Consider the following 24,722-nt stretch of genomic DNA (forward strand, 5'->3'; position numbering starts at 1 on the left):
GAAAATGCACAAGAAACTCTTAAGAACTACCTAAAGAAAAGATGAAATTACAAGAAAATAAATAAATCTATATACAGAAAGAAAGATAAATGTGATATGAAATAAATATAAAGATCATGATGCATCTATAAAATCAAGAATTTAATGGTGAGAAGATGTACTGTAAGAGCATCTGAGATACAGCTATGACAGTAGTAAACCAGTTATAGATAAGTGAGACTTGAGAGTTACAGATATATTTGGTATAATAATGAATAGAACCACAACAGAAGACATAGTTATAGAGAAAGATATTACAGATAAAAAAGTATAAAGAGAATAAAGCATTTCTACAATACTCTGAAAACCAGAAGAAACAATATTAGTTAGATAATTAATAAAAGATATGAGATTGGCCTAAGCAGAAGTTAGTCTGAGAACAAGTAAGATGGTACAGAAGATCTATAAGACTGATTTTTGTGCTATCTTGAAGAGCTTTGATTTCACTTGTCAAATAAGTTGTAAGATAATTAAGTAAGACTTAGATGTTTGTAACTTCATTTTAAATCTGAGAGAGAACAATACAAACTGGGCTTGATAAATGAGAGAACTCAGACAGACCATTTTTGATAGATTCTGTCTTGAACATGAGGTTTATGATCTTGACTATATAGTGTAAGACAGGACAATAATGTTTTATGGAAGATTCTTTAACAGCAGAAGTAGTCTAGTAATAGTGATATTTAGTAGCTTCTGAGTCAAGCCCATGAAATTCATGCATGAGTATACTCATATACTTGATGTTGTATGGACAATACAGATCAGCTGCATTAAAACTATAGTATTCTTCTTGAAGTTGCAAGAGCTGATGAACTAGTTCAACAGCAGATTCTGAAACCTACAGCTATGTCAGAATAACAAGAAGAACAGACAAAGATACACTTATATTATAACAGATATAGATTTGATATTCTAAATAATAAGAACAAGATTTCTTCTCAATATTCTATAGATAAGACTTGTCTTCATTCAGATGGTCTGTGAATATTAAGTAAATACAGATGAAGCATAAAAAAGTGTCTTCTTTGTTGTGTGCAACAGGGTCTTTTGATAACAACATTGTGATGAGTTATAAAATAAATGAGAAACAATGCCTGAGCTCAAACAAAGCAGAAGAAAAGAAGAAAGAAGAGGGCCAGAAACTCTCTATTTATATCTGTTATAATGCACTAAGATTGCTAGTTCCATGACTTGTTAATAAATAATATGACAATGGATAACAAATGATATAGCAACCAGACAAGCAAATAAATAAAGAAATAAGTATATGATAAAATACTGAATGTTTGTAATAAAATAATTACTGTTCTATAATGAAGAATGTCTACTGCAACCAGTGATGATACACATGCAGAATATCTATATAGACAAGCAGTAGTAATACAGAAGCTTATACATTCAAGGATCTATAATACTCCACCAATGATAGGGGAGCTATGATGATATATGAAAAACCACTTTGGTGGCTTTATATCTTGGAGTTTGAGGCCTCTGAAGAGAGAGGATAGTGTTACAAATGTAGATCTAGACCAACCAAGCATTAGATAATGTTGGATGTTCAGAGGTATTCATGTGACCCCAACTCTGAATATATAAGAATCACATGATTTACATGGATTGTGAGAACCCCAGTGTTCAGTTTCTGAGTGAGAGAATCTCTATGTTTTATGCACAACTTCCTCCCATCAGTTGTGGGCATTATACCTACTTAGCTCTTTTGTATCCCTAATCCTGGGAAAATCTATGTGACCTATGACTGGTTCTCCTAACAAAAAGTCGGAAATTTCTCTTACTACTCTGTTCAGTCTCTGCAGATGAAATTACATTACCTCCAACTCTTATTTATTAGAGTGAATCCAGAGATCTTCAGAATATATAGCTGGATAACTTTGACAAAAGTAAATATATTTACTTTACAGCTTCAGTAAACAGCTGAAGCAATAATAAATATGGTCTGAAGTGATTACAACAGGTTTTTAATCCATATATAAAGATAAAAGCAGGTTAAGCAAGATATTTGCTTTTACTAGATGAGCATTCTTTCCATATAAATATGAAATTTATTAAATATACAAACTGTGAAAGAATTCTGCTGTTGATTCTTTTACTGTACTCTACTTACTATTTGCAGTTGCTTGATATTAGTGTTTTTGAACTGCTAGACAAGGTGTATTTCAGCAAGCTGGAATCTCTACTATATCATGAACTGAGCTATATTCAAATAATAAAAAGAGATTTCTGGAGATTATTCAATGCAGCATGGAAGAAGACTTTGACAGATAATAATATATATACTGGCTTTGCAAAAACTAGCATTTATCTTCTGGATCTCCAGTATTAACTAAGTTAATTTGAAACTGCTAATTAATAAGGCTCTGCATCACTAATAAGTCTTTTATCTCTATAAATATACAGAAGCTTTATCAAGAGATTAAGAGTATTTATCTTCAGTACAGCTTAAATTCATAAAGTATTGGATAAGTTATTAAAGCCAGTGAGCAATTTGCAATATGAAATAAACTGCTAGAGCATGAAAATCAGACTTTAAAATTAACTATTGTGATGAAGAAACAGTACTGCAAGTGAGACAAGTCTCTAGATCTACTTGATTATAATAATCTCAGCCAGATTCAGTTTTAGAGATTTACAAAAGTTCTGCAGGCTCAGAAACACCAAAATAAAATAGAGACTGAGAAAGCTTATAAAATTGCTTAAACACAAGAGATAAAGCTTCAACAGAAGCTTTAAAAAGAGTAGACAGCTAGAGAGACTGAAGAAAAATAAATTAAATAAGAGACTGTCTGTATAAAGATCTGTAAGTAATAAGAGACTGAAAAGCTTAAATATACTATATAACAAGAGGCTCAGTATATTGTCTGTAAGAAGAAAAAGACTTTATAACAAGCAGAGAAGAAGAGACAAGCTGTTGAATATACTAGTAAACACTAGCAGTCAGAGCTTCAAGCACTAGCTTTAAAGTGCTGTTGGCAGGGCCTCTCTATAAAAGAATCTTGTTGCAGCAAGCCTATACAATCTTCCCAAAGCAGTAGTAAGAGCTTGACTAGTCTTTCTAACAAGTCTTTAGACTCTCTAGCTAAGAAATCTACTGCTGACATTTCTTTATAATCTTTCCTATCTATTCTCTGTATCTCTCACTCTGGCTGCAATATCAGGCTGTCCACATGTTTATTTTCATAGCCACACTAATTTCTATGCTTTAAAGAACACACTCATTTAATATTTAATAGCTAGTTTAATAATAATAATTCATTGTTGAGATAATTAATAAATTTGTAGTGTGGTGCATTGGAAGGAATTTGCTTGTTGAGTGGTGAGCCACCTTACCTTACCGGTCGGCTATTCAGCGTCCAGAGACCCAGATGCTTCCGACTCTCGGCTAATCCCCCTACTGCATATTAACCAGGGACATGACACGGCAGGCTCTGCACCTACAGCTCTGCTCCGGCTCACTACACCGTCGGGGTAGTTAATTTCTGAATTGACCCCTTACCGCCCCATACCCAGGCCAGTTGTCCTAGAGTCGTGAACGATGCCCTTGCCCCAGGAGTTCGCCGTGTCGGACCATCCACCTGCAGACGCTGTGATCAGACACGTCCTTGCTCCAACCACCCGCAAAACGCAGCTTGTGGTTCTCATCTCTAGCTTCTTGACTGTGATCATGACCATTGGCCCGAATCTCTCTTATGGCGTGTTCCAGGAGTACTATGTGACCAATTCTGGGACGCTTCTGCCTCCATCAGAGGCCAAGAATCGAGGCGCCGTGGCTCTTGTCGGGACCGTTGGAGCAGGCCTGACGTGGGCAGGATCCATAGTCGTGAATCCCCTGATGACCAGAGTTAGGGGAAACGCAAACCGAAACATTGCCCTAGCTGGCTGCTTCTTGATGAGTCTGGCTTATGGCCTTGCCGGCTCGTGTGATCGTGTAAGTAGTCCGCCCAATCCCGTGGCTGAGATATCACTATATGACCCTTGGACACTTCATATGCTTGTCTCTTGACGCTTCCGGCAGCTTTGGCAGCTTGCTTTGACCCAGGGCCTCATGTACGGTCTTGGGAGTTCAATGCTCTACTTTCCCCTCCTCAGCATCGCCCCTGAATACTTTGATCGACACCGAGGGCTTGCCATGGGCTTCATCTTGAGCGGAGCGGGCGTCGGTGGGTTGATCCTATCACCAACCGTGCGCATTCTGCTCGATAATTTTGACGCCCGATGGAGTCTACGAATTTTAGCCCTGGCAAATCTCGCCATCACGTTCCCAATTGCTTTCTTTGCACCACCTAGCCGCAGCACCATAAGAAGGCCGACTTTAGTCAATCCGGCCATCGTCAAGAAGCCCGCTTTTATTCTCCAGTCGTTTGCAGCCTTGCTTCAAGCTAGCGGCAACTTCGTGCCGATGACCTTTCTTCCGGAATTCTCCACGGTGCTCGGCTATTCGGTCTCATTTGGCGCGACACTGCTTGCTATAAACAATGGAGTCAACGCCGTCTCGAGAGTACTAATGGGTTTCGCTGCAGACAATCTCGGTCGCCAAAACACCCTCGTGCTCGGTGTGATCGGAAGTGCCGTGAGCGTTTTGGGTCTGTGGTTGGCGGCAGCCAACACAGGGGACAAAACCTTCTGGGTTATGTTTGTGGTGATATACGGGATATTAGCAGGTAAGAGGAAAACCATCCAAGCATCGGCCACTTTATATCACATACTGAACCCAAGTCTCGCAGGGGGTAAGTGAATCAACAGATACAGCCCTTCTTTTTAGGTTCATACAGATATGATCAACGCCATTCGTAGGATACAATGCCCTATTTCCCACAACTGTGACTGACGTCTTCGGCGTACACGCGTATGCTTCCGTTAATGGCTTTCTCTACTTTATTCGAGGCCTCGGAGCCATGTTCGGTTCACCGGTTGGCGGCTTGATCCTGGGAAGCTCTCGAACCTTGCTTCCTAGCGAAGATACAGCACGTCTTCTTAAAGATTATCAGAGATTGATTTGGTACGATGGGGCACTGCTTGTGGGATCATCGCTATGCGTCATTGGCGTCCGGGGATTTGACGCGTTGGAGAAACGAAGATGGGCCTGGAAAGCTTGAAGCATTTAGCCTCTCCTACCAAGCTCCTTTGTGAGATGGATTTCCTCGCGGTTTCGATCCAGGTATCTGCGGGTAGGATATTGAGATTACTCAATTTATTCATGAAGCACTGAAGGGTAATTCTCAGAGTTTTTACGGAGTAGTTAACGATCGAAGGAGTGGGATAATCTTGGTGACGAAAAAGCGGACGGATGGAGAACCGGATGGCTAAATCGCGGGTCATCAGATAACTACTCCGTGACTCGTGAACTAGTTAAATAGTTAAACCAGCAGTTCCAGTTCGGCCTACGGAGTACTAGCTAGTTAATTGAACGATTGACTATGTAGTTATGTTTCACAGTTCCGAGCGACTGGAGGGGTCTCCGTTCTCGAGAAATTTGAGATGTCCATTTTGCGTCCACTGCGAATCGCGTTCTGGTTGACAAGCTGGTTATTGAACTAACTACTTAACTAACTAGTTAACTCTGCTACTCCCGTAACGACACTAACCAAGTCATCATTGGCTGATGATGCCATGCGAGGATGCGATGGATGCCATGATCGCTTGTGGCAGTGCTGTTCTGCTCTCACGGCCTCAACTTTCATTGATGGCCTGGGGATTAGCACCACCATGGGACAGACCTCAGCATCCGTGTGAATCCTGCGCGCGTTGTATTAGTTAACTAGTTAACTCCAGCTTCTTGTCAGGAATCAGAAACCGGCGCCACTGTCATTTCCACCATTGGGCCTCATCACAACATTTCCCCCCGCCTTCTCCAGCACTGGCGCTCTGGCATCACTGAGTGGCCGCGACGATATCCGATGGCGGCGGGGTTTGGCTTCTCTGTGGGCGACATGATCGCGGGTCTCAAAATCATCTATGTTTCCTGCGAGGCCCTCAAGTGTGCATCAGCCTCCCGAATGGAGTATCTTGCCCTTCGAACCGAGATCCAATCTCTCCTAACCGCCCTCGAGGCCATTGACGATCTTGACCTGGAGTATCGTGGCACCGAAAAGCAGTGGACTGCCGTCAACTCTTCGATCTCATCGTGCAAAGCATGCATAGACGACTTTCTGGCAAAGACCTCAAAGTACGAGCCCTATCTGCAGGACGGCGCAAAACGCGGATGGGCGGCTGGATACAGGAGGATCAAGTGGGCAATCTGCAAGAGGGAGGACGTTGCGCAGTTTCGGATGCAGTTGGAGAGACACGCTTCCTCAATCAACATGCTGCTTATTACGTTCCAGGCACATGCCGCCAACAAGCCTCGGGATGCCCGGACTGCTGGTGGGATGGCGATTGTGGCCCGCCCTGGCACAACAGACGATGAGAATATTACAGCACTTCTCAAAGGACTCACATTGGAGCAACGGCAATTCTTCCAACTGCTACTCACGCAAAACCGACAGCTACAGCAGAGTCTAGACGACATTCGCCACCTCGTGCGCCTCCAGACGGAAATTCCTCCGCAGGTGACGCTTCAAAAACCGGTCATACTGCTCGATGCGTTTGGAAAAACTGCACCTTTCCACCTCGACTTCATCGACTCTCTGGATGCCTTTGTGGCCGTACTGAAAATCAGATCCGAACAAGCCGGTGTCCGAATGGGTGGGCTAAAGAAACTAGACAGGCGAGAATTCTGTATAAGAGACACTCAGAGACGGAGAAGCCTCGACTTGAATCGCCCATGGACGAAGATTTTTCGTCCTGGACAGAACGTCGATATGAGCATGGTATTTCGGCGGCGTCTAACTCCAACGATTTGTCCCGAATGCGGCTGCCAGAATGACCCTTGCGTGGAGGACGGCGAGATCGAATGGTAAAGTTTTGCTGAACACACCCTTGGGATGCAAATTTGCTGGAACGACCGGTGAAATAACTAACTCGGGCTCCAGTGGGTTTTGCGGGTTGTGGTATCATCATGTCCGAGAAGAACCGCATGCCCAGCCCCTTCTTCCACCAGAGCCCGATCCGGTGCCATTATCGCGGACGGTGACGGCGAGATCGTCAGAGGTTGATTCTTCAGAATTGGATGTGCAAGAACCAAAGTTTGCTGGATTTCGCCGTGTTCGCATAATCTCATTGCTATTGAACCCTTCAACTGCGAATAAACGCTCGCAGGACGTTAAACCAGGTACGTATTCGCTATTCGTTTAGCTCGTCATTCGAGCATCGATCGTGTAACATCATCTAGACGCCCTCCGCGACCTTTCCATTGCACAGCGCTCCCCGCTGAATATGGAGGATGAACCACGACAAAGCTATACCCGTTCCCCTCCACAAAAGAAGCGAAATATCCGAATGCAGCCGCCATTTCCCAAAACACCAAAGCAGAAAGCTCACCGATCGAGTCTAAAGGGAGAGAGGCTGCAACTTCGCCACTTCGCGGAAGACCCCTATGCTTCAGGTGAGGATAGTAGCTCGAGAAATAATCCGTTAGAAAAAAAGTTTCGATCTCACTGCTGGGCGAAGCCGGTTTTCTCACATGTCAGCGAGGAAGAAGGCACTCTTCGCCCTCGATCGCTGTCAGCACATGACCACCAAAATCAAGAGCAAACATTGGATGCCGAAGACCATGATGGTCGTCGCGGTTTAGATTGCGATATTCCTGGATTCCGGACGGTGTCTCCTGTCTCGCAGCACTTACGACTTCATGATGCCAAATATGAACCAGCCATCACAAGGAGGCGAGAGGAAGTTCAGTGGACTCTGATAGACTCATGGATACGATGACTTTTACAGGAAAGTCTTTGTGTAGATATAACTTTTGATACCCCTTTTCCATTCAAAAAGCAAGGAGAGTTACGTTGCGCTCCCCGTTTTTGTTTATTTTATCGGAAATTTGCCCCGACCTGTTGTCCCACTCTTTCTTCAGATGCACGTATGATATGGGCCCAGCAATAGCATTGTGTATCTTACCCTTGGGACTATTCCTTGCCCTGCACCGTTAATTGCTGTTCAGTTGGTGGGGGGCGGACGAGAAGCATGGGACAGTACGCACAATAACTAATGATCATCCCCACATTGAGAAGGACACATGCCTGTAACTAGTTGGACAGATAGCGTGGCCTTCAGTCTCTGACTGCATAAGGCCTACGAAAAATATGATATACACGCACACACACACACACACACACACACACAATACCTAATGATCATCCTGCTGGATCATAGATAATCTGCCATCGAAAAGGGCGCATGCTATCGCTAAACAGGGGTATCAGGGGCTAACTGGAGGACTAGGCGACATATATATCCATACACCGAGCTGGCCTCAACGTGTGATGAAGCAAAAAAAAAAAAAAAAAAAAAAAAAAAAAAAAAAAAAAAAAGAGAAAAAAAAGGGAAAAAAAAGAAAGAAAATTGACTCACGATCTGATCGGAGGTTAACCAACTAGCTAGCCGGTTGAGCGTGGATCTGGGGAGCTTCGGACTTGAATTGCCCAATTACAGTTGTTCTTCTGTGAACCCGCAACTCTGCGGCTTTAAAACTGTGGATTCAGAGGCGCCATTTATGCCGGAAGCGGCATGGAGTTCTCGGGCGAAGGGCGCGCCTTTTCTGACTCTGACAAGGCCCACACCCGTCCTTGCGGTCATTGATAAAAGAGCGCATTGTTGAATAATGCCCTTTGATAAATCTAAAAAAAAAAAATAAAAATAAAAATTAAAAAAAGGGAACGAGTCAAGATGAGTTGAATGGAAAAATTGACTGCAAGTCGAAAAGCGCACCCAAGCGGGAGAGATGGGAAGAAATGCATTAATATGGATTGTGTCTATAATAACTGAATATGGAGAGCATCTTGAATGGCGAGTGAAAACTCCCTCCATCTAGCCGTTTTCCCACATTCTAACACCACGGATAGACAAGGTAGCCTATCTTTCAAGGAGTTCGTCTCCGGGTCTCAGAACCAGGGATAGACCGGCAATTAGAAGAGGAAGTACATGATACGCTTGATGAGGGCGGCGTTTCTCCGCTTCTCCATCATAGCGTTATGCGCTTCCCAATCGATCTCACGACGGCCGGAATCGACATCGATCTGGCTAAGTTTGAGCCATCCTTTTCCTTTCCAGAAATAGCCACAAGCCCAGAAGAACAGCACCACAGGCATAGCAAGATAGGACTTGAAGAAGCCCTCAGCATTGTTTACGCCACCACCCAGCGGCCATACGGCGGTATAGAACTGAGATCTGAGTTAGCAATGCCGAAACAGAGAGAAGAGACACTCGACTCACCTGCGCAATGAGGACGATAATGACGAGGGTAAGACCGATCCAAGAACCCACAACCCCAAGGGCGGCTTTGAAAGGAAGCTCATCAAGCGTGTGTCCATGGTACTTCCACGCGCTTCTGAAACGGATATGGGCCAAGCAAATCTGTTCAAATCGCTGTCAGCGCCGCGATGTTCTTCGCAAGTCTGAATGACAAAAGAGAAGGGGGAACTTACACTGCCCCAGGTGAATAGCGCGGCAAGACCGGACAGCGCCTGAAGCCAATCGAAGATTTCCGCACCACTGGCGCTGAGATTGACATAGGCGAGTAAAGAGAAAGCGATAAGGAAGATAGTAGAGTAGAGTGGACGTCCGGCGCGGTCAACATATGCAAACATCTTTGGCGCGTATCCTTGCTCGGCCAGAGCAGTCAGGGTACGAGATCCACCATAGACGCCAGAATTTCCGATAGAGAGGACAGAGATGAGAATAATGACGTTCATGAAGCTGTCGAAGCCATCAAGCCCGGCATCTTTGGCCGCAATAACAAAAGGCGAAGCCGTGACATCAATCAATCCCGAGCCCAGAAGACGCTCATCGTTGGAATCGACAAGGAGGCCGACGAAGAACAGACCAAGGATATAGAAAAGGGTGATACGCCAGAAGACCTGCTTGATAGCAGAGGGGAGAGACTGGACGGGGGTCTTGGATTCTGCGGCAGCCAAACCGACAAGCTCGGTCCCAGAGAAGGCAAAGGCGGCGGTGACGAAGACGGAGCACACTCCTGCAAGAAAAAAGTTGTCAGCATCTCAACAGAAGAAGGGGGGGAGGCGGCGTGCCGGTGACAGGACAGCCACATACCCTTGAACCCATTCCTAAACGCTCCTGGGTCGTACCACAAACGTGCACCCCAGTACTCGCCATACTTGCCGTGGCTTGGGCCACCGCCCAAAACGCAGACAAGGGCGATCAACATGAAGATCACGACGGCGGCAAGCTTCAGGCAACTTGACCAAAACTCCTCTTCACCATAGCCAAGGACACCGAAAATGTTGATCAAAATGATAGCGATGATGAATACCGTGATCCAGACACCAACACTGACATCTACCTGCCAATAGCCAATCGTCAAGCCGGCGACCGTCAGTTCAAGCGGTAAAACAATGGCCCACTGGAACACATAGTTCCACCCCATGGCGAAACCCCAGGACGGGTCAATAAACCGTGTCGAATACGTATAGAAACCACCGGAGACAGGATACATAATCGCAAGTTCACCAAGTGCGAAGACCACGTTGAACATCATCTGGAGATTCGCAAAACGCGGGTCAGCAGGCATCGTTTTGGTTCTGCGACGCGCCGAAGTACTTACCACGCCGATAATCATAAAGTCAATGATCAGAGTTGCAGGGCCGCCATCGTGAAGGGCACTTCCAGAGCCGACAAACAAACCAGCACCGATACTTCCTCCAATGGCAATCATATGCAGATGTCGGCCCTTGAGGGTTCTGTTCAGCTGGTTGTGCTTGTCCGCAAGCGTTCTTTGCTTGAACGACTCGGGTGTGCAGCCCATGCGGGTCCAGAAACCCAGCTGTTCCTGGTTTTCTATGGCATCGCGGGCATCCTCGCTCGACTCATAGGCGGGAAGGTTACTCTGATCGTTGCCAGCGACAACGATACCCTTCTCGCTCTTGTCCATGGTGACCGTCGAGGGTGCAACGATGGCACCGCAGCAAGGGTGTGAGAGGTGGTCTGATTCCAAAAAAGAAAAAAAAAAGAAAAGTAAAAAGAAAAGCGGAGGTTGTTATATACAAATGGCGGGGAGGGGAAGGGGAGAGGGAGGACAGGACAAGAGGAACGAGCAAGCAAGAGAGAAGGGGAAAAAAAAAAAAAAAAAAAGGCCGGGAGCGGGAACGGAGTGCGTGTCAGGTTGATATAATAATATTTTGGAACAATCGACAAGAAACCCGAGCGATTCTCCCAATCTCGAGTCCAAAGCGGGTGCCCCTGGGATTAGACTGGGATAGGAGAGTACAGGAAGAGGATCCCAGCCCGACAAAAACTGGGGTCTGATGCACCTTGATATGGAAAGCCGCAAGCAAATGCCAAGTACGGCGTGGGTGAGTTTTTGAGTGACTTTTTTGACGTTGAAGCCGGAACTTGAAAAAGCGCTTAAATCAGTGCCAATGTCCAGCGGTGCAACCCAAGATCACGTCGGCGAATAGAGTACATAGTCCAGAGTACTTTGGTCTCTCGAAAAAGCCCAAGGATACGCGAGAAGCTGGCAGCTCGGCCACGCGATTGGAAGAGGTGCTCCTAGGCTAACCCGACAGTCAGGAGTTGGCGTGATAATGTAGCTTGACGAGGCGACAACCTGGCCCTGGTCGCCACATATCTCGCAGCCACCTCGCGACGGCCCATGAAGAGGAAATACTGTCACAATCTAGAGACCTTGGGGGGGGTAAAAGGAATACATGGGTGGAACCACCCCCCCCCGCTGCTTGCTTGCGGAGAAAGCCAACAACTGGTCGCAAACCCAACCATGTTATCGGCCCACGATCAGGGTTGGCAACTCAAAAAAGAAAAAGGTATCAAATGACGGGTCGAGGAAATTGACCGGGACTGACGAGAGTCGCTGGTGCCATGCAGATCCCTTCTGGAAGACTCTTGGCTTCCCTGATCACGGATCCCCGCCCTCTTGGGCCTGCGTGCTGGATCGCGGAGAAATAAGGATGTCCAAGACGAAATGCGGTGTCACATACGGAGTACAAAGAAGAAGTTGACGCAGACCGAAGAAAAAAAAATGTCCCGAGGCGGAGCTTGGTCCTCTCCTTTTCTTTTTGCTTTTCTCGTTTTTTAATTTTTTAATTTTTTTTTTTTCTAGGTTCAACCCAACAGTGAGAAGCCAGATACACATTCAGGTGCTTTTGTGAGGTTTTTTTTTTTTTTTTTTTTTTTTTTTGTGTGTACGGAGTACTCCGTATACTTTGTTCTTATTTTTTATTTTTCATTTTCTTATTTCGTTTTTTGCCTTTTCACTTTCCGTGGGTGGGATGGAATGGCTTAAGATTAGCATTTTGCAGGGTGTGAGTTTTGGGTATGATTCTCCTGATTCGAGGTGGGCTGGTCAATCAACGCCTTCTTGCTGGCCCTCTCCCAACACGCTCTGCGCAAACCCCGGACCCCCCCCCCCGGGCGCAGGGAAAAGAACATCTGATTTGAAAAATAAAATAATAAAAAAAGAAAAGAGAGAATGAGACGTCTCGAGCGTAAAAGACGAGAAGCGCCCCTGATAGGCTCAGCCCCAACAAGCCGCCCGCCGCAGAGCGGAAGGCGGGGAACGAAAACAGCACGCTGATTGGCCAATATGCGAGGATAAGCCCCAACTCTATCTTCATTAGCGTTTTTCCAGAATCCTTCGGGGAATGTTCCACGCTAGTCCCGAAACGTCGTCGCCACCGCACTGGTGTGGCTTGGCGCGTCTGTCACTTTTCTTTTCTTTTCTTTTTTTTTTTTTCCTTTTTTTTTCGCTCTCGACCGAACGGCGCGAGGAGCGGGTTAGGGCGAAAATAAAATTTTAAAATAGAAAAAATAAAATAAAATAACATAAAATAAAAAGAGGAGGGGCAAGCAAGCAACGCAGAGAGTACGAAGTACAAGATGTTGGTTCACCAATCATTGGAAGGTTAAGGGGTAATTGGGAGGGCGGGGAAGAGGAAGAGAGAGGGGGCCGTTTCGTTCGTCGAGATAAAAACAGAAATGCGAATGCCAGGAAAAGCTTTCTGGGGGATCACCAATGATCCTCGGCCGCTGAAGACCTGACAGCGCGGTGGCACGACTTGTCCTGCATCCGTTCTTCAGCCCTAGCGTGGCGTGAGCATTTTCACAGCAATCGGACATTTCCTACGGATGCGTAGCTCCCAATAGTGAACTAATCAGGATGGCGTTTCAGAGACCAAAGGCTAGCATTAACAGATAGAGAGACAGACAGACAGACAGACGGACTAGTTGGCGCCCTCTGTCCCTCCTTCCCCCGAAGTACTCCGTAGTGTGTGATAATGGACAGGAACTACTCCGTGCAGACATCGACCTTCCTTCTACTAGCACCCGTATTCGGACCTGTCCAAATTCCCGAGATTAAACTAATGGCTATTACTTGAGAGAAAATCACCGCGGTTTCATCGAGAGCGTGGAGTGAGGTCGAGCACCACCCGAGAGAAGAGTGTGTGAAATACAGACTTGGGCGTTGGTGGGATTGACAAGCTCAATCGCCGTAATTTGCTCCAGGGTCGTTTCGTCGCAAGGATCTATCCTTCTACATTCAGGTACGTATGGATGTATGGATGTGCTTTTGCTCTGCGGCGGATTCTGCCCTTGATATTCCCCGACCAAATGCTTGGTCAGGTGCCGCTGCGATACGGTTCGGGTATTTTCGTCTTGCAGCTTGAATGAAGCAGTTATAGAGTTGGGGCGTCTGCATGCTCCGATGTATCTTTGGTCTGGAACATAAAACAGGCAGCTCCATAGAGACACACACACACACACACCCCCCGGGGGGGCGGCGCTGATAACATCGGTCTATTTGACGAGAAACCCCAGTCCGCTGGGACTGCCTGGGAGATGAATTACATATGCTTTTTGCGCATAATTTCGCCAGCCCGGATTGGCGCAAGTATCAGCGCCCGCTTTCATGAGCGGCCGGGTCTTGGGTTACATGGGGAAGATCCCTCTGTTCGTTAGTTTCAAACTCTGCGCTACGAGGCCTTGGCGGCTTCGCATGGAGAGCGACCGTCTGCGGGGGTGAAGTGAAAACAGGGCCAAATGTCAACATCACCACTAACCCAGTAACAATTCAAGAGCAAAAATCCAAGCTGATAACAGACGAACTAAGTCACTGCATTCTGTAGCAGAGGTTCTCGTGGATAATTGGCCAACCATCGTGAGACACAACCGCCCAGGCACATCTAGAGAGGGGGAGAGAGAGAGAGAGAGAGTGTGTGTGTGTGTGTGTGTGAGAGAGAGAGAGACATCACTAACCTCTGCGAGAAAACAACAGCTGTGTGTCCAGGACCCCGTGGCCTCTCTTACTCGTGAACGGAATTAGAATGGGGTTGGTGCAGGCGGGGAGTGAATGGATCGAGCCACTCCTCCTCCGTAACCCGCCTCCAACCGTGGAGCGGCGAAGAAGGCGAGGAAGTCGAGCATCCCGTTCCCTCGCTGAGCCATTTGAACTTCGAAGCTCCACGCTTGGCAGTCTGGGCAACGTCCGTCTCGCGGAGCCGGGATTGGACTTGGAGGGTACGGCGGGATGCGCATCTGCCCACCTGCACTCCACCTGGCGAATGCCAGCAGCAAGGTTGCCGTCGGCGTGCCAAAAAAACAAGAAAAAAAAAGAAAAAAAAATGGCACAATAATTGCGCGCTCGCTTTCTCTGAAGCTCCTCCCCACAACCCACCTCACCTGCGCCGGCGGGACCACTCGAAAGCGAGAAAGAAGCGAAAACAAGATAACCCCAGAATCCGGACGGAGTCCCATTCTCCGCAGCCGTTGGTGGCCAGATGGAGCTCCCTTTCCCCAGGACCCGATCCGCTCCACACAACGGCGAACCGAGGAGCTTCACCTGGGTGGAATGTCGTGATCGTCACGAGAGTCGAGACTTGGCCGTGCGCCCACTTACCTATGACTATCGCGGGAAAAAAGCTCCAATAGGTATTGTTGGCTCGCTGGTTATCCTAGGCTGGCTGTGTATCTACATTGTGCACTGACAGTTAAATCCATATCTACAATTTTTTTCTTTTTCTTTTTTTTTTTTTTGGCATGCATATCCAATTTCACACGCCGCTCACTGCGAGCGAGGACCATGCCAATTCGGCTAACAAAACGACTGGCCTGGCAGCCGTCCTCCAACGGGGCCATGGGCTTGGGGGAGTGTGGACGCCAAAGCGGCCAATAATGATTCACATAATCGCATCGGATTTCTGTTGGAGCATGTGATTGTCCTGCCGGCGATCCCTTGTAACTAACCTGGAACCGAAGAATAGGGAGAAAGATGTGCCGTTTTCTGGTTTCGATTACTCACTCTCATTTCCAGCGCTACAAGGGTGGTGGCAGCGGCAGCTTGAAGAAAAAGGCATGACTACTCGAATGATTCCTCCTCCTGCTGAAGGTTACCAGCCCTCTGCTTTGTTTCTCGGGGTTTTATTAACACGGTGCTGGCCGGCTCCGCTCCAGTAATGTTAGCGACAGTATGGACTCTGTACGGAGTACAGAGTGTTGTTCAGTATTACTTGCGTATTATTTGATCCCTGCAGGCGATCGGTGCTTGAAGGCGTTTGATCAGCAGATGAAAGGCCACATGAATGATTCATCATCCATCTGTTGCCCGTTGCGGATCTCCAGCAGCTCGACTCCGTTAAAGAAGGAAAAGGAAAAAAAAAAAAAAAGCCCGGAGAATAATCGCAAGCAGTGTTCAGGTTTGCCAAAGAGGCGATTTGGGCTTCACCCTCCCTATAGATCCTGCAATATGAAACAACCGACAGGATCACGCTGGATTCGCCATGGACCATCCACACCGTTTAGGCATCACACAGGAATCTTCGTCTTCGTTAGGGGAGGTAAATGAGAGCCACCTGCTCCTCCTCCTCTTCTCTGCTCATCACCTCCTGCTGACCGCACTGTTGCACCGGCTATGGCCTCAGTGGAAGATTCGAGAAGAGGCCCAGCAAATCCAACTGAAGAAATCCCTTTTCGATGGCACAAATGGGGTTGTTTAACTAACAATGGCCACATGGCGTACAGCAACGGCAAAGCCAACTGCTTCCCCGTGCATCGCAGGTTATAGCACAACTTTTGTAAACGCAGCCAGGATGATGCCCCAGCGAACGGCCTGTACGGAAGACGGTTGTCAATGTCTGCCCTGTGTGAGCATGCGTGCCCAATCGTCCGGTTGTCTGCCGTATTGACATCGCGATGCCCGATGCGACCGGAAAAAGGAAGAAGTAGATGAAAATGGGCGATAGATGGGTGGAATAGTAGTTAATACGACCCGCGATGATTCATGAGGTCGAGAGGTTGGCCAGACCTGATATACTCCGTATGGACTGTCTGTAAAAACCGGATTATTGCCCCCGATGCGCCCAGCAGGGCGACACATCCCTGCTGGAAGTGCAGCGCAAGCAAGAGGCCGTTTGTTGTCGCTATCCGGTCGTACAGTACAAGTTGTCCTTGAGCTTGGTTGGAGGAGCGCTAGCGAAGTCTCCATGTAACGTCGCTGTCGCCGTCGCCGTCGCTGTCGCCGCCCGTCAGTTACTCTCCCAACCGCCAATCTCTTTTCCCCGCCCGCCCGCCGCCGTCTGAGACCGCACACCATCCCTGACCATTCATCCCCCCTTACCCACACCGTCTTCCACAATCCCAGTCTTCCTGCACGCGTGGAACCCCCAGCCTGCCCGCGACAGCGAGCTAGAGTCACTTGCTCCTAGTCATCAAGCAGCGCAAGCGGCGACTCAAATCGTCAGCAAGCCATGGCCTCGTCGGCGTCTTTCCCACCTCCGCCAGTTTCTAGCATTGGTAAAACAAGTTCCCCTTTCCGCCGAGCCTTTCTAGCTCTGTTGCCCTTGAGCCGCCCTGTTCTCTTTGTCTGCGTTGCTGCTGCTGCGCTGCACTCCTTTTGCCACTGACTTGTCCTGCAATGCTGACTTGAACCCCCCTGGGGCCTCTCTCGCAGATTGGAACAACATTGGCTTCAAGGTCTGGGAAGGTAAATTCAGTTGCCCTAACCTCTTTTCTTCTCCTCCCTCCCTTACTACTTATTTTCCTCTTTTTTTTTTTTTTTTTTTTTTTTTTTTTTTTTTTTTTTTTTTCCCTTTTTGAATGCAGAGCCCGGCTGACGGCTTCAATCTAGTCAATGGTCACGTCGAATCTCGCTTCTCCCACTCCTCCAGCCCACAATGGTCTCCTCCGCAGTTCGTCGCATCTCCCTACCTTCCCATTCATGGAATGGCCCCCGGCCTCAACTATGGCCAGCAGGCGTATGAAGGGATGAAGGCTTTCCGCCATGCGCCTACCGAATCGCATCCAAATGGCCGCATCACCATCTTCCGCCCGCACAGGAACGCTGAGCGCATGCAGCACTCTGCCCGGTTCATATCCATCCCTCCGGTGCCGGAATCCCACTTCCTGGAATGCGTGAAGCTGGCGGTCTCTGCGAATGCCGGCTTCGTTCCCCCACATTCTACCGGCGCCGCAATGTACATCCGACCCCTCATCTTCGGGTCCTCCGCGCAGCTTGGCCTCTCCCCGCCCGACGAATACACATTTGTCGTCTTCGTCATGCCCACGGGCGTCTACCACGGCGTGCACGCGGTCAACGCCCTCATCCTCGAAGACTTTGACCGCTCGGCCCCCGACGGCACTGGCTCCGCCAAAGTGGGTGGGAACTACGCTCCCGTCCTGCGCCATAGCGAGAAAGCACGCGCCGATGGCTACGGCATCACCCTGCACCTAGACAGCAAGACTCGCTCCGAGATCGACGAGTTCTCCACCTCTGCCTTCATCGGCGTTCTCAAGGACGCGTCTGGACACGTCACCCTCGTCATCCCCGACAGCAAGAACGCCATTGACTCTGTCACTGCTTCTTCCATCATGGCCATTGGAAGCAACATGTTCGGCTACAAGGTGGAAAAGCGCCGCGTCCCCTACGATGAGCTAAAGGAGTTTTCCGAGGTCATGGCCGCGGGAACAGCCGCAGCGTTGGTTCCCATCAAGAGCATCACCATGAAGTCTCGAAACGACGTCTTCAACTACGAAGCCGGCGAAGGTGACTCGGGCGGCGAGGTCTACAAGAAACTCATCCATGCCTTGAAGGGTATCCAGCGAGGAGAGATTCCCGACAAGATGGGTTGGCTGGTTGATATTGAGCCAGTGCCTGCCGGCTGGGTGGAAGCCTCCAGGGGTAAAGAAGCTGACGTGAGCATCGCCAACCTACCGTAATTCTTGATTGCACCGCATACTCTTCTTCTCCAACTCCTGAGTGAAGGAAGTTTATTGCTTCGAGGATTATCTGGTGCTGTTCTCTAAGAGCATTCCGTATTCATCGATGCAACAAAAGGGATTATTCAACATTAGCGGAACGGCGTGAAAATTAAATGGGCAAAAAGGGTCTTTATCTCCTGTGATATATATGCTCGGGCCGGTTAAAAGATCTCATCCTTCGGAATTTCGTTATTTAGATTTCTTTCGGGCCAATAGTTATAAATCCTGCAAGACAATGGGATCTCTAGTGCAATTCCTCCCCACGGGGCATAAGCAGTTGATTTGTGTCACATCGGCAACTTTGCCTGGAGAACGAAACAGCTTCCGATTACGAAGTGTGCATTGGCTTCCTATTATTACAGCCTGCTAATAATTCCTATGGTACAGAAAAAAGGCGGGAACGCAGCCGCCAGCCCGTCCGAAACGATTGACAGCGACCGAGGCATTCATCCGCCACAAAAGTAAAACAATCTGGTTTTTAGCTTTCCTTGGGTTTTTGGGTCGGCTTTTTTTTTCTTTTTATTCTTTTCGTGCCGGCAAATTTCGCCTCCAGCGAGCCGTGCGAAACGTGTAAAATGAACGACATTTCAGGGAAAAGTAAAAAAGCCTTGCGAGACAGACATGAAGTGTTCTAACATGGAAAACACATACGCGCGCAAGTGCACACTACACTAAAGTCATCTCCTCGACAAGAAGTGGTAATAATAACAACAGTCGTACAAGGGTAGACAAAGCCTCAGGACATCGGACAGGCTGCACCCCTTTTTTTTTTTTTTTTTTTTTTTTTTTTTTTTTTTTTCCCCTTTTTCTTCCTCTCTTTCTTCGCCATAGGCGCGGTAAAGTCGCAAGTAGACGATGTGACAGCATCAAGCGGGTTAAGATCCTCAAGCGCCACCTATCGCTAAATCCACCAGAAACCATCCTTGGAGTTGAAGACAGGATCTGGTAAAAGTTAAGAGAAAGCCGCCTCGAGACATGGTAGCCCCGACAGATAAGTGATTAAAAAGATAGTACAGGACGTAGAAAGGTATGACGGTCTCAACCACAGAAAGGATTGGACGAGCTGGGGTATCGTAGAAAACAGGGAATTGATTGACGAAACTGGTGATTGCAAGATAAGAGTATTCTCATTGTTCATTCTTTTATCACATCTGGCGCAAGAAAGGTCTTGAGGCAGCAGCCCCAAGAACAGTTAAGCCGTGTTTGATGAAACTTTTGCTTGCGGGAGGAGTGACTTTGTTTGTAGGGGTGCCCGGCCCGGCGTTAGGACTAGAGGTGATGCTGGCATTGTTTGGAATGTGTTCATCGCGGAGCGCTTTAAGACTTGGGCGAGAAGGCTTTCGATCCCGGGGGGCAAAGATATTGTTAGCCATGGCGCTGGGGAGAGAGGTGCGAGAAGAGGTAGGTGCTGGCTGCGAGAAGGAGATCGACCCGGAGGATTCAGCCTTGGAGGCACGAAGAGGAGAACTCGCAACGCCGGAACGATTTGATTTGGCGGCTTTCTTGGATTGTGCCGGAGTTTTGGGCTGGGTGGCCTTTCTCTTCGCCCCGCTGGCTTTAGAGGCCTCATCGGCTGCGGCGGGCTTGACTTTTGAATGAGAATTGTTTTCGGAGTGCGCGTCAAACCCCAAATCTTTGAACAAGTCTTTTCCGACATATTCACTATCCGAGTTATTGACATTCGCGGGCAAACTGTCAGGGATAAGATCAAAGTTACTTGGGTCGCTATCGCTGCCGGTGCTAATATCATCGACGACGCCCGGTGAAAATGCTTTCTTCTCAGGTGCGCGTTTCTTAGCTTCTTTTTCTGTCTTTTTAAATACATCCTTTGCGCTTCCTTTCTCGGCGTAGTTGATACTTTCTGCATCGTCAGCCACTGCTGGCGAGTCCTTGTCAAGGGTAAGATTCTTTCCATTTGTCCCGAGCCTTGAGGCCGGAGTCGTTGCGCGACCGGTAGCGCTCTCATTCACAGGGCTGGTGACTGCGACAGACATACCGCTTGTGGCGTTGGCCCCGGATTCCGAGTTTGCGGACTTTGATGGAGTCGGGGCCTCTTGCGCGCTTCTGGCAACTTGTGGGACTTGGTGGGCGGTATCATCATCCTCATCGCCAGCGTGTGCAGGGGCGGTCAAGATAGGACTAGATCCGCCTGGAACGTCACATGCGACTGCATTGTCGGTATCTTGTCTATCAACCTCAGTCATCATGTCATCAAGGTCCTTTTGGGCGTTTTCCACGCGGGTTCTTAGTCTCGGAGCTTGAATAACCAGGCCTCGCTGCTCAGCGGCATGTAGCTGCTTCGTCAAATCAAGCACAAGGGCACGCTGCTGGAGTTCCCTCGTCGGACGACCCTGTTTTCGTGCGTCCTCAAGCTCTTTCTCCAAAACTCTCTCTCTATCGTGATTATCGAACCACGCTTCCGTAACCCAGTCAGGAAATTTACTGGTGAAACCACGCCTCGCTGCAGGCGAAGAAACGCGAGTCGAAGGGCCATCAACTTTCCGCGTTTCTTGACCTTTGGATTCCGGTGCTTTCTTAGAGCTCTTCGACTTCGACTCTGTAGCTGATTCGCGTTTTTCACCATCACCTAGGATCTCGATGTCTGGATTAGGAACGAAAAGACGGCTACCCCGGAGCAAACCCGCGATCTTGCGAGCATTTTGATTCTGCTGTGTAGCTGTTTGATCCTCTCCACCATTTGCCGATGTACTAGGGTCGTCAATCTTTGGCTCAGGGCCTGCTGCTGTCAGGTCTATGAAACATTTGGATTCACCAGTCTTGTCTTGCTTGGCTATGCCTTTTCGTTTGGAAGACCTTTTGGTGCCTGATTTCGCGTTTTTGGTCGACCTTGCATATTTGCTAGGCGAGGCATCGATCATTTGCACATCGGAATCGCTCCCTGCCTTCTCTGTGCCAGGGTGATTGGAATTTTGTTCTCCAGAGACAGCACCATTTGCCCTTTTATTGTTAGTCTGTCGACGCTTTGCGGGCCGTTCGATAGATCCAGGGTCAGAAATATTGATAACCACAGCTACATTGCTGGTAGGCTGCGTCGATGTATCGTTGGTAGTGGCAGTCTGTGACCGTGTATTGCGGCTTCTCGCACGAGTTCGCTTAGACAGACCGTCTGCGGTGCTGGCCCGGGTCAAGGGACTGTTTTCAGTGGGACGAGCCCGCGTGGATGCACTTTCGACTGTAGTATCCTGTAACGATGCCTCGTTGCCCGGCGTACGGGTTCGCGTAGATACATCTTCGGCAGGAGTGGTAGCTTGCGACGATGCGTCATTGCTTCCTGCGCGAATGAGAGTGGGCGCATCTTCAGCGGTAGCAGCAGCAGTAGCAGCAGTCTGCGATGATTCATTGTTCGATCTTGTGCGAGCCTGGCTGGGTCTACCTTCAACAGTGGTGGTGGTCTGTGGTGACGTACTGCTCCTGGTTGCGCGAATACGCGTGGATGTACCATCCACACTGTTTGCATGGGCCGAACGACCGTTGGCTGTGTTAGGTCGTGTCGAGGTACTATTGGCTCTAGCTGGCGGCGTAGGTATGAGGTTGACCGTGCTGCGTCGTTGCTGCGCCGTGGCCGTTCGTAGAAGCTCGCCGTCTCCATCTACAGAAGCGCCGTAACACACACGAAGGGGAGGCCGACCGGAAGGACGCGGGCTGCTGTCGGCACAAGACTCCAAAACATCAGTGGTTTGGTCGCTATTGACAAGCTCACGGTCTAAAGTAAAAAAAAAGGGGGAGGGATTTTTTTTTCTCCCCCACCCCCCACTTGTCAGTAAATTGCAGCATTAAAGCCAGAATTGGAGAAGATCGGGGTGATTGACGACGGACTTGAAGAGAGGGATGATCTGATCGCAACGGCAAAATTGGGGGAGAGGGAGATTTGCTCGTTGGGCAAAGATTCATCATCTGTAAGCCTGCGCTGGGAGGAAGGGGACCGTTTCCGCTTGCGAGCTGCATGTCCGGAGGTGGGAGTGGCGGGGACTACGGCCACAGGTATGTAAGCTGGCATGGTCTGGTGGTGAATAGCGGAGGATGGGAGGTTTCGGGGTTCGACGCACCTGGGTTGGCCTGGAAGCCGCCGCCGCGGGCGGACGGGCGTGCGACGGCGTGGCCGTTGTCGCTTTCAATCGAGGTTCTCACATGGCCAGGTTGGCTCTGGAGGGCGGCGGATGGACGTTGGCTGAAGAGCGGGATGGGAGGGAGGGCTCGTCGTCTTGCGGACAGCGCACGACCATCGTTCTCTGCGGCGGGGGTCCAATCCTGGACGACGGATCGGTATCTGATGCGACGCGTGGTGGGGTGCTGCAGGACGCGGATGGTGGCCCACTGGTCCGAAGCGCTGGAGGCTGCATGGCCTTTGTTGACAAAGACATCGGCAACGGTCAGGTCCAGGTCCAGGTCGACCGTGGGGCGCTCGTCGTCGACAAGTTTCTTGATACGGAGAGGTCTGGGAGCCATTGTGGTGCGGTCAGAGAAGCATGTCGATTGAGAATGAGAGCACGGAGGGAGAAGACTGCAGGGATGGAACTTACGGGGCTGCTGGGTGAAGCTTCGTGAACATGCGGGAGATGCGGGCCGCCAGCTGGACCAACGTCTCCTGCTCGGGGTCTGGGACGAGGACCATCATGGAGCGGACATCGTGAGGGTCGACGGCGGACGTCTCCCTCCCCACCACGTCGGGCGGAGGGACCTTGACGACCGCCCGCAGGAGCACCATATAAATGCGGAGAAGCTCTCGAGCGCGGGGGAGAAAGCTTGTGTGGTGATATCAAAGATATCAAATTGGAGCAACGTCAGACGCGTCAGAGAGAAATAACGAAAAGCCAGCCGCTAAGTAGTAGTAGTAGTAGTAGTAGTAGTAGTAGTAGAAGAAGAAGAAGGAGGCGGATGGAGCTCTGCAGGGGGGAAGAGGGAAAGGAACAAGCGAAGGGCAGAAGCAACACTTTGGGAGGTTGGTGATGCTGCAGTGGTTGTTGCTGGGGCGAATGAGAGAAAGTAAAAAAGACAGATCAAATCTAAAAATTAAAGATAAAAAAAATTAACTAAAAAGAAGAAGAAGATGATGAAGATGAAGAAGCAGAAGAACAATTTGACGATCTGTGAAGATAAACGCGAAAAAAAGGGAGAAGACGACGTGCCTGTGTAATCGACACGCCCAGAAAACCTCCCCCCACGCACCCTCGAAGCGGTGTGCGTTGCGTCCGAGGTGCGTGGCGACAAGCGGGATGAGGGTGGTTGGTTGGTCGAAGGTGGCTGAAACAGGGATTCATCGCCGGACGAACGAAAAACTCGCACAACCTCGAAAGGCATCTTTTGAAATCAAACCTCAATCAACCCTACAATCTTTTCTTCTTCCATCTTCTTCCATCTTCATCCTCATCTTCATCTTCATCTGCCATCTGCCATCTGCCATCTGCCATCTCCATCGTCTGCTTCGTCCTGCTCTCTCTATCTCTGCTTGTCTCTCTGCTTGTCTCTCATTGGCTTCTGCCGTCGTTCTCTCGCCGTCTTCTTTTTTCTTTTTCTCTTTCTTTTTCTTTTTCTTCTTCTTTTCCTTTTTCTTCTTCTTGTTCTTCTTGTTCTTCTTCCTCCGCTAGTTCCACAGTTAAATTCAAAACTGCTCCGTTCAAGCCCACCGAATCCATAAATCTACGCTTCTCCGCGTACAATCGCCACGTAGCCCGCTCTCCGCCGCATCCCAACCCCAGATACTCCACTCTCTCTCTCTCTCTATACATAATTATCTCTCTATACATATATCTCCATATCACTATCTCTCTCTATATATATCTCCATATTGCCATCTCTCTCTCTTCCCTATATATCTCACTATAACTTCCCACGACTGATGTCGTCGCCCTCCCCCCTGCGGTTCATCTAGAGACCGGCCATTCCCCGCCCGCATTGTTGGCCTCTCACCATGGTGTGGCGCCTACGCCGGGCCCGCACCTCTCTCCCGGCCGGCATCGCCATCTTCCTCCCTCTCCTCGCAGCTCAGCAGCAGCTGTCCCTGGCCGTCTCCGCCCCTTCACCGTCTCCCCCCTCCTCATCCTCCTCCCTTCGTCAAGATGCCCGCCTCCACCCGCACGTAGACATCCTCCCCGACACTCCCGCCTCTCCCTCCGACCTCGTGGGGTCGTCCTCCACCGATGCGAGCGCCCTCGCTACTTTGGCTCTGGCCGCCTCCAACCCGGCCGTTCGAGCACCGCCTGTGCAGATCAGCAGCCGGAACAACCTGGCTCTGCAGCTCCAAGCGCGATCTCTGCAGGATTGGGAAGTCGAGGACTTTGTCCTGCTGGCGACCGTCGATGGAACCATCCACGCGAGGGACAGGAAGACCG

The 24,722-nt window shown here is 49.0% G+C and overlaps 7 protein-coding genes across 7 annotated transcripts; 4 read left to right on the forward strand and 3 right to left on the reverse strand.

Moving 5' to 3' along the window:
• Positions 1–3,409: 3,409 nt before the first annotated feature.
• On the forward strand, positions 3,410–5,436 carry D8B26_007028 (uncharacterized protein). The gene is made up of 3 exons (XM_066125384.1): positions 3,410–3,982; positions 4,070–4,715; positions 4,779–5,436. Exons 1-3 carry the CDS (start codon positions 3,590–3,592, stop codon positions 4,787–4,789), a joined length of 1,050 nt encoding a protein of 349 aa, XP_065981466.1. The 5' UTR covers positions 3,410–3,589; the 3' UTR covers positions 4,790–5,436.
• A 305-nt stretch (positions 5,437–5,741) lies between these two features.
• On the forward strand, positions 5,742–7,863 carry D8B26_007029 (uncharacterized protein; the record flags this gene model as incomplete). Its single annotated transcript, XM_003071900.2, has 3 exons — positions 5,742–6,949; positions 7,026–7,264; positions 7,325–7,863. Exons 1-3 carry the CDS (start codon positions 5,952–5,954, stop codon positions 7,861–7,863), a joined length of 1,776 nt encoding a protein of 591 aa, XP_003071946.2. The 5' UTR covers positions 5,742–5,951.
• Positions 7,864–9,056: 1,193 nt separating this feature from the next.
• Positions 9,057–9,239, reverse strand: D8B26_007030 (uncharacterized protein; the record flags this gene model as incomplete). Its single annotated transcript, XM_066125385.1, has 1 exon — positions 9,057–9,239. The coding sequence occupies one exon, from the start codon at positions 9,237–9,239 to the stop codon at positions 9,057–9,059; it is 183 nt and encodes a 60-aa protein (XP_065981467.1).
• A 120-nt stretch (positions 9,240–9,359) lies between these two features.
• INDA1_2 (Amino-acid permease inda1) lies at positions 9,360–11,038 on the reverse strand (the record flags this gene model as incomplete). The annotated part of the gene is made up of 2 exons (XM_066125386.1): positions 9,360–10,123; positions 10,201–11,038. The coding sequence occupies 2 exons, from the start codon at positions 11,036–11,038 to the stop codon at positions 9,360–9,362; spliced, it is 1,602 nt and encodes a 533-aa protein (XP_065981468.1).
• Positions 11,039–14,444: 3,406 nt separating this feature from the next.
• D8B26_007032 (uncharacterized protein) lies at positions 14,445–14,753 on the forward strand (the record flags this gene model as incomplete). The annotated part of the gene is made up of 1 exon (XM_066125387.1): positions 14,445–14,753. The coding sequence occupies one exon, from the start codon at positions 14,445–14,447 to the stop codon at positions 14,751–14,753; it is 309 nt and encodes a 102-aa protein (XP_065981469.1).
• A 2,109-nt stretch (positions 14,754–16,862) lies between these two features.
• Positions 16,863–18,330, forward strand: D8B26_007033 (uncharacterized protein; the record flags this gene model as incomplete). The annotated part of the gene is made up of 3 exons (XM_003071902.2): positions 16,863–16,908; positions 17,066–17,098; positions 17,243–18,330. The coding sequence occupies 3 exons, from the start codon at positions 16,863–16,865 to the stop codon at positions 18,328–18,330; spliced, it is 1,167 nt and encodes a 388-aa protein (XP_003071948.2).
• A 1,187-nt stretch (positions 18,331–19,517) lies between these two features.
• Positions 19,518–23,807, reverse strand: D8B26_007034 (uncharacterized protein; the record flags this gene model as incomplete). The annotated part of the gene is made up of 5 exons (XM_003071903.2): positions 19,518–22,096; positions 22,210–22,362; positions 22,440–22,828; positions 22,914–23,135; positions 23,722–23,807. The coding sequence occupies 5 exons, from the start codon at positions 23,805–23,807 to the stop codon at positions 19,518–19,520; spliced, it is 3,429 nt and encodes a 1,142-aa protein (XP_003071949.2).
• Between the last annotated feature and the right edge of the window lie 915 nt (positions 23,808–24,722).

The sequence above is a fragment of the Coccidioides posadasii genome, chromosome 4 (assembly GCF_018416015.2).
Source record: "Coccidioides posadasii str. Silveira chromosome 4, complete sequence".
Lineage (NCBI taxonomy): Eukaryota > Fungi > Ascomycota > Eurotiomycetes > Onygenales > Onygenaceae > Coccidioides > Coccidioides posadasii.